General features: G+C 50.2%; 1 protein-coding gene across 1 annotated transcript in view; it reads left to right on the forward strand.

Moving 5' to 3' along the window:
• The window catches only part of Prkar1b (protein kinase cAMP-dependent type I regulatory subunit beta), a 116617-nt gene that overhangs the window by 9475 nt on the left and 93143 nt on the right, over positions 1–13999 (forward strand). The window contains exons 3-4 of the mRNA XM_052754292.1: positions 11450–11620; positions 13585–13676. Coding sequence (XP_052610252.1) covers positions 11450–11620; positions 13585–13676 — 263 coding nt within the window. The remainder of the gene's footprint in view (positions 1–11449; positions 11621–13584; positions 13677–13999) is intronic.

Raw genomic sequence — 13999 nt, forward strand, 5'->3', positions numbered from 1 at the left:
TGCACTAAACACTTGCCTGGCTGAGCCCTTATTAGCCCCTATTTTATTTTCTTTTAATTTGTGTGTGTGTGTGTGTGCACATGCATGTGGCAGTCAGAGGTCTGCCTCAGGTATCCTTCCTCACATTATTTTTTGAGACAGAGTCTCTTCACTGAGACCTAGAGTTCCAGATTTGGCTCAGGTGGCTGGCCAGTGAGCCCTGGGCTCCTCCTGTCCTCCACTTCCTAGCACTGGGATTACAAGCATGTGCCTTCACATCTGGCTTGTTCTGTGTGTACTGGGGACAGAACTCAGTCATGCCCCCCCTGCCCCTCACTGGGGGATTCTAGGCAGGAGCTCTACCACTGAGCCACACCCCAGCCCCTCACTGGGGGATTCTAGGCAGGTGCTCCACAGTGTAGTTACATCCTCAGTCAGACCTAATTTTTACTATTAGCAGTCTTACATATTTTGCACAAGCTAGTTCATGTGCCCAGGTGTTACCACTTCAAAGATTCATTCCTTAGCACAGAAACTCCACATCAACACCCTGTTTCTAACTTAAATCCCATGTGGAAGGGAGACACTGATGAGCTCCTAAGTCTGAGTGAGAAGTCAGGATAGATGAGCAGAACAGCAAAGCAGAGTACAGACATGCCAGACCATTGTGGTACGGGTATGTAATCCTTGTGTCTGAGAAGCTGAGGCAGGAAAATTGTTTCAAGTTTGAGGCTAGCCTGGGTTACATAGAAAGATCCTACTTCCCCCAAAGCAGAATAAACAGACGAGAAACATTGAAAGCATAAGCTGAGGGCCCTGGGTTCCATCCCCAACACACACACACACACACACACACACACACACACACACACACACACACACACACGTGTGCACGCACTACAAATGGAAGGAATGGTGGCACTCTGAACAATCAAACCCAAGTCTCTCAGGAGTATCAAGTGACAATCGTCTGGCAGGAGTGGCCAGGCAGGTGAGGCATAAGAACCACAAACTTTCCATGTGTCCCAGATGGGGAAGGGAGGTGGCCCTGTGTGACTCAGAACTGCTCAGCTGGGCATTTTCTGCTCCTGACACTTCTTTTCAAGGGTGAGAGTTGAACTCTGGGGTCAGTTTGGAAATCTCCTCCTCCCAGAAGTCCTCCTTGACTCCTTCTGAAGATGGGGGTAGGATCCTCTCCCCTTCCTGCATCTCTGTCGTATTTTCTATGTGAGGATTGGTATACAGTAGGTGCTTCATAAATACTAGAAGGATTGTGTTTCTTTTCTATTCTTAGTACTGAATGGTTAGGCATCCCCCCCCCCCCCGTGCTTTTCCCTCTGGTGTCCTCAGTTTCCCCACCTGGGCTGATTCCCTTGCAGCTTCCTGTGCTGTATCCCAGAGACTCTTGGGATCCTTCCAGGATCGGTGACTAACGCACCCTGGTAGGATTTGAGGAGACCAAGGTCTTCAAATACTCAGTCCCTCCTTTAAACCTGGAGCTTCAGAGTGCGGAGGGATAGCCTTGAGCTTATATGGCGAACTCCTCTGGGATATTGCCCACGAGGGGCTCCCCATGCTCTCCCTGCCCCAGGTGGATGCCCTGTGAAGTCGGGATGCCTCCCCTCAGGAATGGCCTCTCCCTGACCCTCCTGAATCTTGTCCTCCAAGCCAGGGGAAGTGGACAGCTGGAGTTGATGGGACTGAGGGATTCTGAATGTCCCCCAAGGGCGTGCTGGCTTCTTTCAGGAGGGTAAAACCTCTGTGAGTCCAGTCCCACCAATATGTTTGCTTTGTCTGTGGTCTTGTCCCGGGTATGGAGGAAAACTGTGGTCAGTTGTGTCCAAGAACACAATTCGGAGCCCAGGAAGTTGACTGGTCCCTGGGGGGCAGGATGGGGACAGTTCCCCCCCTTCACTACATTCTTGGGTACATTCTGAAGGAACTTTCTGGAAACTCGTTCCCACACTTGTTAGGAAAATTCCTTTGGCTGGGAAAGCCTGCCCTAACCCTTGACCTTGACTGTCCTGCTCTAGTGTAAAAACAGGAGACAGGAAGGGGGGATCTGAAAAGCCAGAGGCGATCCTGAATCCCTAAGTGGGGGTGGGGGACTTCGGGGGAGTAGGCTGGCACTGGCCGGAGATAAAGCAGGCGGCAAGGCTGGGAGAGATTGCCTGGCACTCGGCCTCTCCCTGCTTCCTCCTGATGACTCCAGAAACCCATGGCTTTGATGTTTTGGAACACCCGTATCCTGCTCAGCTTGGCCCCTGTCTGTTGGGATAGAAAAACCTTCTTTGCCAGGACCGGTGGTGTCACCTAGAGAGTGAGGTCCCGGTAATATAAGAGAAGTGGCCTGTCTTGGTGATGGGGTGTGTGCTTGTATCTAGGGCCCCCAATGGGGGACCTAGGGGAGCAGAGCCACGCTCTGTCCTGTATCAGGACACTGATCTGTGAATATCTACAGGTTTCCATTTGCCATGGGTCTGGCAACAGTGACTTGTCTCATTACAATCCCACCATCTAAGGACTCAGGAACCCAGAATTTGTCTCTGCCTCCATCACATAACCATTATGACTCAGCCATCGCTGCCCATGTCTTGATTTGGGGTGACACTCTTTAAAAATTCTCACCGATCTTGGAAGGGCTTTCAGGAGCCCCTCATGGGGTGGGGGGAGAGGGGGGCACTGTGACCCCTGCGTCTTCATTCCTGTTCCCCCTCATTACAGGGTAGCTGGGTGGCTGAGTGGTAGGTTGTGTTGTGAAGGCTTATGTGATGCAGGATGTTGCCTTTCCATCCATCCATTCATTCATTCACTCACTCATTCACTGTCTGACCCTGTATTTCTGAGACAGAGTGGGGCTTATCCTCAATAAGGTAAAGCACATGGGCTGGTATAAATGAGTTGGCTGGGGTTCTGTTCTACCTAGAAGATAGGAATTGTGGGTAGGTGACTAGCCATCCTGGGCCCTTGAGTACCTAAAGCCTGGAGGCCCGATGGGCAGAGGCAGAGGCAGAGGCAGAGGCTCAGAGCCCTACACTGAGAGCAGGGGTGGTTCTAGGTGTTCATGCTTGGTGGTTCTCTGCTCTGGGCTTTAACCTCTCCATGTAGCAATTGCATCCCTGAACTCCCACCGGTCGCTGCCACAGGGGGGCAGTAGCACCGGAGGGCAGTAGCACCGGAGGGCAGTATCCACTGGTATCTCTGCTTCTGGACTGGCCTTGGATGTGAGTGTCAGAGTTCTTGGGTCCTGGACGTCAGAACCCTCGGCCTTTGAGTCTCAGCAATTCCTTGGAGCTCTTCCTGTGACCGGAGCCTGTGGTTTCTGATTCCCGCCCAGCCTCTGAGCTTTTCAGACATCCCTTCCTGCCCTTGCCCCTAGAACGACTTGGATCATCCTTCCCACTCTGGAGCTGCTCTTGTCTCTTTTGTGCTACCAGCAGCTCAGCCTGTTCTACCAATGACCAGGGTAGAAAGCGTGCACAAGGCCAGGGAGGTAACTCCATGGCAGAGCACATACCTAGCAAGCCTGAGGCCCTGGGTTTAGTCTCCACTACAGTCAACACCAAAATCAAAACAGCTAAGACAGGACTCCAGTGGGGGAGCCTGGTTGAGTCCAATGAAGGGTTTCACACAGCCTGCTTATGTAGTCAGACGGACGGAAGTCAGAGGACAACTTGCAGGAATTGGTTCTCTCCTTCCAAGGTGTAGGTTCCAGGGACTGAACTCAGGTTGTCAGGCTTGGTGGCAAGCACCTTTATGCACTAAGCCACCTTGCTGACCCATGAGAACTGTTTTTTAACACCGTTTAATAGTACCCTACTCCTAACCAAAATCCCATAGAGACTCAGGTCATTTTGTCTGTCTCAAAGCTGTGAATCATTTGAATAAGAATGCTTATGAAATGGGTAGAGGAATGAGGGGAACCATTTAAAGTCTTCTTGCTGGAGGTGTCTGGGAGTTGGGCCTTTAGACATTTATAGGAATTACCGACCACACGGCTTGGAACCCCACCTAAGGGGAAGATTCATGTCCCTCTTTACATCTTCCCTTGCTCAGAGTCATTGGCTCCAGGTGGCAGGTTTGTCCCTTTAGGGACAATTCTGTAGGATCCTTGGGGTCTTGACCAGACAGGACCTTCTTTTGTCTCTGCCCCAGGTCATTCCAACATCTGGGTCTCACTGTTCTCACAAAGTCGAGGTGTCCAAAGGCCAAATAAAATAACATGTTGGTGTCAGTGTGGAGGAATTGTGGCTTCACAGTGTTACTGACATAAAACAGTGTAGTTACCATGGAGAAGAGTCCAGCAGTTTCTCAAAAAGTGGAACATTGATTGGGGCTGGCGAGATTATTCAGAGGGTAAAAGTGATTGCAGCCAAGCCTAATGACCTGAGCTCAGTCCCCAGGATGGAAGGAGAGAACCAACTCCCACAAGTTGACTTCTGACCTCCACATACATATACTGCAGCATGCACACTCACCTCCCCACAATAAATGTAATTTAAAAAATAAATGTAATTAAAAATTAATAAGTTAATTTAAAAAAGGAACCTTCCTTATTGCATGCGTGACTCAGCAACTCTGCATCTGAGTGAACACCCTAAGCTCTGAAGACAGGCAGGTATCCAGGCACATCTATGCGTGAATGCCCACAGGAGCCTTACTCACAGGAGCAGGAGACAGAGGACTAGACAAACTGGTGTACTCACACAGTGGAATACTTGTCAGCTACGAAAGAAAGCACTGATAATGAAATGTGACTCAGGCACGAAAAGGAACAAGATGGATGGACTCTGGAAACAGGAAGCTTAGTGAAAGAAGCCAGATACATTTCTGGAAAACGGAAATCTGCCATTGAAGGCAGGGACAGAGGCACAGCTCCACACTCTGGTCCATAGCAGCTGGAGGATTTCTTCTTATCTTTTAGAGACCTTGATTCTGATAAAAATCAGATCTGTAGCCTCACAGCAGAAAAGAATTTCAAGATGGGCCAGTATGAAGCAGAGTTGAGGTTTAATAACAAACATTTACATTTATTGGGGCTGGAGAGTTACTCAGTGGGTAAGAGCCCAACTGTTCTTCCAGAGGACTCTGGTTCCATTCCTAGCACCCACATAGCAGCTCACAAATGATCTGTAATTCTAGTTCCAAGGGGTCTGATGCCCTCTTCTGACCTCTTCAAGCACTAGGCATACATGGTGCACAGACGTGCTGGCAAAACACCCATACACATAAAATAACTATAAAATTTTTTGGGGTTGGGGATTTAGCTCACTGGTAGAGCACTTGCCTAGCTTCGGTCCTCAGCTCCAGAGAGAAAAAACAGTTTTTAATTACATTTATTTTATTGGGCAGTGTGTTCACTTACAAGAGGACAACTTGGAGTTGCTTCTTTCCTTCCATCTTGTGTGTCCTGGGGATCACACTCTGGTTACTGGGTAGCTGATTCTAAGAGACTTTTTAAACACAGCTTTTAAGTGCAGGAGTTAAGAGAGACATATGGAGGGGGCAAAATTACGACACACCCAGAGAGTGAGTGTAGGCTTCTCAAACAAGGATCACCCTCCTTTGTGTTTATGGTAAATACATTATCTTGGTGGGGTTTGATGCTGTCACCCTCAAGGGTTGCTGAGGAACCTAAATGAGGTCACAGGGTAAGTCCCTGGGGACCTGACAGGAGAAGCTCATGGGATCCTGGAGGGCGGAGCATCTGCACCATAAAGGAAGTGATCAGCCCTGTGTATGAGATTCCCCACTACATCTGGGAGGGCAGCAAAACAACCATAAAACCAAAACAACAACAAAAAACCAGTAATAGGGCTGGAGAGATAGCTCAGCTGATAGAAGTGCTTGTAAATGTAAGGACCTGGGTTCAGTGGGCCCTTCAACCCAGCACTGCGGAGGCTGGGACAGCGGGGTTTGCTGGGCAGCCTGCCTAGCCTGATGAATTCCTGGCTAGGGAGAGACACTGTCTCAAACAAAACAGAAAAACGGTGAACAGCACCAGAGAGCAACAGCTCAGGTTGTCTTCTGACCTACCTACACACACACACACACACACACACACACACACACACGCACACACGCTCCCCTTAGCAACGACCTCTCTGAGCGTACAAGATATTTCCAGGATTAATTGTTTTGATCTGTTCTGGTGGGGGAGAGATGTAACAGAATGGCAGTCAGCTCAGAGATGCTGAGGTTGGTTGTCAAGGCAACAGGACAGTGTGATGTTGTTTGGCCTGAGGTTCTAGAGCACCAGGCTCTGTGTGAGATGAGGTAGCCAGTGCCGGTGGAGCACACACTGCACCCCCTTGCAGCTCAACCCCAAGATTTGAGCCGGACACAGGCTCGCCAAGCTTGGTGAGTGATAGGTCCACAGAGAATGAGCATAGACTATGTGTGTTTCACTGTGTGGGGAAGGCACAGGATGAGACCTTGTAGAAATGAGTCAGCCACTAATGCTGGGGGCTGCACTCATACTACAGGGCTCATGAGTCAGCCTCCCATCAGTGTTCTGGGAGGTCCGGCCTTCATCCTGTGGGCATGGGTGGAAGCTTCCCTCACGGCTGCTCTCAGGTACCCCTCTGTCAGAGTGGGGTGGAGGTAGGAGGGTTGGAATGTCCTGTAATCTAGATGTTCCCTACAAGAATATAACTTGTTCTTGGAGACCCTGTCCGTATCTGTATATATTTTCGTTTGTTTGCTTTTCATTTTTGATTTTGAGACAGTATCTCATTACATAGCCCCGGCTGTTCTGGAACTCATTATGTAGAACAGGCTCTCCGGAGGGCCAGGATTATAGGTGTGTGCCACCATTCTCTGTTTATGAGGTGCTAGGGATCAAACCCAGGGCCTCATGCACGCTAAGCAAACTCTCTACCAACAGAGGTACATTGCTCACCCTGTCTTTGGTTTCTTGAGAGAGGGTCTTGCTGTGTAGCTCAGGTTGGCTTCAAACTCATGGTCTTTCTGCCTCAGCCTCCCCAGTGCTGGGATGACAGGCAGGCATGTTCTACCAGGCCTGACTCTAGCCGGGGTTCCTCCATATCTTCACCTTCCACACACGCTTGTGTTTGTGTGTGTGTGTGTGTGTGTGTGTGTGTGTGTGTGTGTGTGTGTGTGTAGAGGAAGATCCAGGGGCCGTCCAGAACTGGGCTCTCAGGAGCATGGAAAAGGCTGACCATTAGATGTTGTGTTGCTGGATAGCCTTGGACATAAACCTCTACCACACTGGGTAAACCATCCTTCCTCACGAAGGCTGGCTTTGTTGTGTGTAGTGGTGGAGGCATCATTTCTGGGATACATTATTTATTTCGATGTTGTTTATGTCAATAAACCGGCAAGCAGAATTCCGTTTTGTTCCTTCAAATTACACGGTGGCATCTTGGGTACTCTCCTGGTATGCGTGACTAAGGGGGTGGGGCGGGTGGAGGAGTGGGTCTCCTTTGATTCTGGGTAGATCTGGGCTCTGGGTGTTCGATGAGTCATACTTTTGTATTATCTTGAACATTTCCATAATGAAAACTAAACCAGGGGAAGCAATGAGAGCCTGTGGAGCTGGCCCGCTGCAGGGCCAGCCTAGCGTCTGGTTTTTGGTCCTACGGTCCTCATCTGGAGTCTGCTCTGGGCTTCGCTGTTCCAGGGGGTTCTGCAGGGCACACCACTTCTTTCCTGAAGCTAGGGAAGCCCATGCCTGTCCTGGATCCCACTCCCTCCGGCTGCCTGTCCTTTTTCCAGGAATCTTCTGACACTTCTTGATGGCGGGCGTCTCTCCCATTCTCCTTGGTGGTGTCGATTTATATATGCACATATTTAATGTACTATCGTTAGCGTGGAGTGTCTGGAGGGAGGGGTGGTGCCTCACCCACCTGCTGTCTTCTTGCGGGAAATTCTGTAAAAGATATTTTTAAACCTCTTTGTAGAACTGCATTCAGAGTTCTTTGTGGTTTCCTGGCTGGGTGTTCAGGATCCGCTGATTTGAGGCATTGAGTGAGATTCAGCCAGTCACTGTGATGAAGTGCCGTGGTGGGGGATGGGCCCCTTCTCCTGGCCAGGCTGCTAGGTGGAGATGTGGACCCTTCGGTTAGAGCAGCAGGTAGGTAGCCTGTTGCACCCACCTCTGTGAGGAGTGGGCCCCAGCTGGCACACGTCAGAAAGATGAGGTTGGGAGTTGTAGCCAGTGTTGGCAGGGCTTTGCCAACACCTGGCATCCCTCGTGCAGCCATGCCTGCTCAGGTCTGTTTGAGAAGGTCTCCTGTGCTCTGATTCCCACAGATGTCGGCTGCAATTTTCCACGCGAGGGCCCCATTTTTGCTTTTGTTTTAGACAGGATCACATGTGTCTCGCAAGCTGGCTCTGAATTTGCTGTGTAACCGAGGCTGTCCTTGAACTCCCAATCCTCCTTCCGCTACCTTCTCCGTACTGGGATTGTAGGAGCACTGCTTTATGTGGTGCTGGGGATAGCACCCAGGGCCTTCTGAAGGCAAGCGTCCTGTCGGACCCACACACCTAGCCCTGCCCTCCTTTCTCTCACAGGCCTGCGGGACAGCCTAGGTTGCTACAAACCTCATAGCCAGCAGGAAGCTAAGGTACCTTGAGTTCTCATACCAGCCTCTTTCCTTCTGTCTGCATGATGTTTGAGAAGATTTTTTTTTTTTTTAAAGTCATGGCAAGAGATTCAGGATCACAGGAAGGGACCCAGCCTTGACTTTGCCTGACTCTGCAGTCATCTTCCAGGATCCTACATACTGTGTGTCTAAAGCTGGGCATCTTGGAACTGTGGTCTCAGCCTTGGACTGGATGGGTTCTGTCTGGGTCTATTAGAAGGCACTGGTGAGGAGGCAGCCAGTTCATCTAAGTTCCACACCCACCAATGATGCCCTGGGGGGAATCCGTGAGTCTCCAACCTGGTAGAAGGCTCCATCATATTGATGGTACAGGAAGGGATCTGGGTTGGGGATGTCCCAAGAGCTGAGAGAAGTCATGGGGGTTGTGGGGAAGAGGATGAGAAGGAACTCCAGCTATTCCTGAGGCCGAGGCTGGAGGATTATGGGTTCAAGACCAACATGGGTAACTTAGTGAGACCCTGTTTCAAAATAAAAGCAAGCACAGGGCTAGAGACACGGCTCAGTGGTTGATCACCTCTAGAATCCCCCAGTGAAAGGCTGGAGCATGGCTCAGTGGGAGAGAGCTTACTTAGCATGTGTCAAATCCTGGGTTCCATGGCTAGCATTGCAAAAATGATCAAACAAAACAACAGCAATGACAAAAGACAACTTGGGAACTCTTCATTTCTAGAAATTTCCATTTAATACTTCCAGACTGCAGTTGATAGAGGATGGGAGGTGACACCATGGGTTGTGGGATGACCACAGCCCTCTCTATGAAGATTGAAAGACATCCTGCCATCTTGTTCTACCAGGAAGACTCCTGACTGAGCTGGAGGTGAATGATGGGGGCGGGGGGCATTCAAGGTGCTAGGAATGCTCTGGGTACAGAGAGAGCGGTGAGGAGTCAGGGTAGAAGTGGGTAGAATGGGTGGCCAGCCTCCTCTGGCCTCTACTTCTCCCTGAAGAATTGGGGCTCAATTGAGCATCTCCCACAACTGGGACCCCTCTCTGGAGGTTCAGGGGAGGTGACCACTATTGAGATTAGTGTGAAGTTGGCATACACGAAGGACAGACTACAGCCCGAGCAGGAACTGGCCTTCTGGACATCATGAGCTACCTGGGGGTAGGAGAGAGGATGCAGCTCTCTTAACACCTGCTCTGTGCTTTTCTTAAGCAAGTGCTGTGTTTCAAAGACAGCCTTAGGGCTGCGGAGGCCAGGACTCTTGAGGATAGGCATCACAGGGTTGTGCTCCCCACAGAGGTCCGGGGAGGGTCCTTCTTGCCACTCGTGGCTCTGATGGTCCACAGTACCGTTGGTAGGTGTGTTACTCTATGGTCCACAGTACCATTGGTAGGTGTGTTACTCTAGTCTCTCCTTCCATATTCTTGTGGCCTCTCCCTGTGTCTTGATATCTTCTTACTTGGGTTTTACAAACACATTCTCATCAGATTTGGGGATCTGTTCAGATCATCTATGATCTTGTTTTATCCCATCCTTAGATACATTTTTGTGGAGAAATGTATTTCCTGGTGAGGTCTGAGGTGGACATGAATTTGGAGAGGGAACACTATTTGTCTTGTGATAGTAGGTCACTATAGTTTAAGGTGGGGCCATATGGAGTTCTAGGCATGCCAGGATTCCAGATCAGCAACGGCAAAGGCCCTGGGGGCAGATGAACCATCAGAGGGAGCAGAGTGAGGCACCACAGAGAGGTCCTGTCCTGTTTGATGGCCAAGGTTCAAGGTGAATAGAGCCCCCCCTCCCATAGGGTGTTATATACTCAGTGGTGGCCTCAGAATATGAGAGGTTGGCATCAGGCACCAGGATCAGGCTCATTAACAAAGTTTCTCAATATAGGATTGAAGAGAAGAGGGTCTGAGGTGAGCATTATGGCTGGCAGAGTTGCCCATTTGAGAGCAAGGGAATGTGGAGATGCCCAGGGCCTGGCAGGGGAAGGACCATTGTTTGGAGGGATGGTGGAGAGAGGGCTAACCATATAGTGGTTATAGGTCCTGAAGTGATGGTTTTCACACCATCAGCAGTAAGAGAGGGGACATCAATGGCATCTGGGGGAGGAAGGTCATCCAAGGATGATGATGATGATGATGATGATGATGATGAGGAGGAGGAGGAGGAGGAGGAGGAGCTTATGGAGTGAGCCGCGAGTCACTTGCTTCATCTTGAAGACTCTAGGGACCCTGTCTCCATGTACAGGACTTTCATGCTAGGCTTTGCTCTGACTGCTGCTCTCTGGTTTGGTCTTTTCTTTTCTTTTCTCACTGGGGGATTCTACACAAGAACTCTGCCACTGAGCCACACCCCAGCCCCTCACTGGGGAATTCTAGGCAGATGCTCTGCCACTGAGCCACACCCCAGCCCCTCACTGCGGGATTCTAGGCAGGTGCTCTGCCACTGAGCCACACCCCAGCCCCTCACTGGGGGATTCTAGGCAGGTGCTCTACCACTGAGCCACACCCCAGCCCCTCACTGGGGGATTCTAGGCAGGTGCTCTACCACTGAGCCACACTCCCAGCCCCTCACTGGGGGATTCTAGGCAGGAGCTCTACCACTGAGCCACACCCCCCAGCCCCTCACTGGGGGATTCTAGGCAGGTGCTCTACCACTGAGCCACACCCCCCAGCACCTCACTGGGGGATTCTAGGCAGGTGCTCTACCATTGAACTACATCCCCAGATCCCTTCTGACTTTTTGAGACAAGGATCTCTCACTTTCAGTTCAGGCTGGACTTGAATTTTCTGATCCTCCTGCCTCAGCCTCCTGAGTATAGGTGGGATGACAGTTCTTAGCCCCCACACTCAGATGACAGCCATTTTTTTACCTTCCCTTTCTTCCCTCACAGGAGGAAAACAGGCAGATCTTGGCTCGGCAGAAGTCAAACTCACAGTGTGATTCCTATGATGATGAGATCTCCCCAACACCTCCGAACCCTGTGGTAAAGGCACGCCGCCGGCGGGGTGGTGTGAGCGCCGAGGTTTACACTGAAGAAGACGCCGTCTCCTACGTGAGGAAGGTAAAGAACCCTGTCAGATTTCCACACACAGCCAGGATACCTCTGTCAGCCCGGAGGATCTAGATTTCCAGTCTGCCTAGAGCATGGGGCCCTGTGGGATGGGAGTCTTGGTTCTGTGTGGGATTGCTGTCGCCATGGCCAACTATGAACCAACTAGTGTTTGATGTAGCTTTTGTGGGGGGTGGGGCGCGGTCAGCAGCTCCCTATAGTTTTAGGACTTTAATAGTCTTGGGGAGAAGAGAGGTTCTCCGGGACGAGACAGGCTGTAGTTCTGTCCTGCTGCATGTCTTCTTGTCTCTCTTCAGGGCACTAAGCTATGAGGCCTGGACTCTACCCTTACACCTCACCAACCCAAACATCCCCCATAGGCCTGGTCTGCAAATCCCTCCACCAGGGTGCTTCAGGGGTCCCAAACAGAAATTTGGCAGACACAGGTCAGCCTATTGCACCATTTTAGTCATTTTTAGGTGCATAGCTGGGTGGTATTGGCCATTCAGTGTTGAGCAGCTATCATCCTTATCAGCATACATAATGCTTCTCGTCTTGAAAAACAGAAGCACTGCAGCCTCTAATACCCACTCCACTCTGCCTTCATCCCAGGATTTAATACTGTATGAGTAGGTGATAAAAACTAATGTTGGCATCATGGTAAAATCCACCAGGAAGCTGCCAGGTATAGTGATGCATGCCTGTGATCCAGGCCAGCCTGAGCTACATAGCAAGATCAAAACAAAGAAACTCCTCAGAGCACGTCTCCTCTGTGATCCTCTTCCCCCCTCCTAGAGATACAGTTTGACTATGTGCAACGCTTCACATAGTCCCATAGTCAGGGGCTATATGCAGAGAGTGGCATGTGGTACACAGTTCCAGGGCCAGCAAAAGCAGAGGACTGTGAGACACATCACAGATCAGAGGAGACCAAGGTGGTAGAATACTGAATATCACCTGACAAGGCCCTGGGACAGGAGAAGGTCATCTAAGAAAGCTAAAGGAATCAGGTTAAAACATGGAGGCAACTTATTCATCATGAATCTAGTAGGACTCCCAAAGCTCAATGGGCGAGGGTCATGGCACAGTATAGTGTTTGCCTAGAATGCTACAGTGAGGGACTGCTGGGGAGTGTGTAGTTCAGTGGAAAAGCACCTGCCTAGAATCCCTAGGAGTCTGAGTGTGGCTCAGTGGTAGAGAACCTGCCTAGATGCTCTACCACTGAGCCACACCCCAGCCCCTCACTGGGGGATTCTAGGCAGGGGCTCTACCACTGAGCCACACCCCAGCCCCTCACTGGGGGATTCTAGGCAGGGGCTCTACCACTGAGCCACACCCCAGCCCCTCACTGGGGGATTCTAGGAAAGCACTGTATTATTACACTCCCAGCCTTTTAATATTTAAACAACTGCTTATATCTTTCTACAAATTCAGTGAGATTAAAAAAATTAACAAAAGGTACTGTCTTCTGGCACCTTCTAGGGTGGCTCTGAAGTTCTAAGGAGCCACAGGCCCCCCAAAATTCCAAACTCTAAAGATTAGAGACAGTGCCCAAGCCTCTTACTGGGCTGCTCCAGTTTTCTTGCTTTTTATTTATTTAAGTTTTCTAAAGGTGGCCTGGCAAGCTGGCTCAGCAGGTAAACATGCTTGCCACCAAACCTAGTGACTTGAATTTGATACTTCAAATCCACATGGCGGAAAGAGAGAACTGCCTCTGGCAGGTTGATCTCTGACCTCCATATGAACACTATGGCAGACAAATCCTACCCCAATATATAAATAAATGTAATTAAAAATTTTTAAAGAAAAATATATGTGACACTCTCTAGTATTCTTTTAGCATGGCCTGATACTAGTCTCATGAGGATGGCAGGATTGCGGCTCCAGGATGGAATGTTTCCTTAGTTTCTAGCAGAAGCTTAGAATGCTAGCTCTCTCCCCAGGGCTAACAGGTCTGCTCCATGGCTTTTCCACAGGTCATTCCCAAGGACTATAAGACCATGACTGCACTGGCTAAGGCCATTTCCAAGAATGTGCTCTTCTCACACCTGGATGACAACGAGAGGAGGTAGGCATGCCTGGCTTTACACACCGACCCTCCTGGCTGAATCCTGCTGGGAGTTATGGGGATGCTGGCTTTGGGAGAAGCAGGCTTTTGTTTCCTGTGGGCTCACAAGGAAGGGGCAACTTCTACAATACAGCGCTATGTGCCTATCTGGACCAATACAAGAGCCGTGTCCCTGGTCCTGGGGGAGGGTGAGCCATCTCTCAATTATGGGGTCGGGATTCACAGCTTCCACATGCTTAAGCTTACTGGAATGCTGTCTTTTGCTCTGATCATGTGGCTGAATGTTCCAGCATCTTCCCTATGTCAGTTGCTGGCCTTATCTT

This window comes from Peromyscus californicus, unplaced genomic scaffold (genome assembly GCF_007827085.1).
Source record: "Peromyscus californicus insignis strain IS unplaced genomic scaffold, ASM782708v3 Scaffold_2__1_contigs__length_46816999, whole genome shotgun sequence".
NCBI lineage: Eukaryota > Metazoa > Chordata > Mammalia > Rodentia > Cricetidae > Peromyscus > Peromyscus californicus.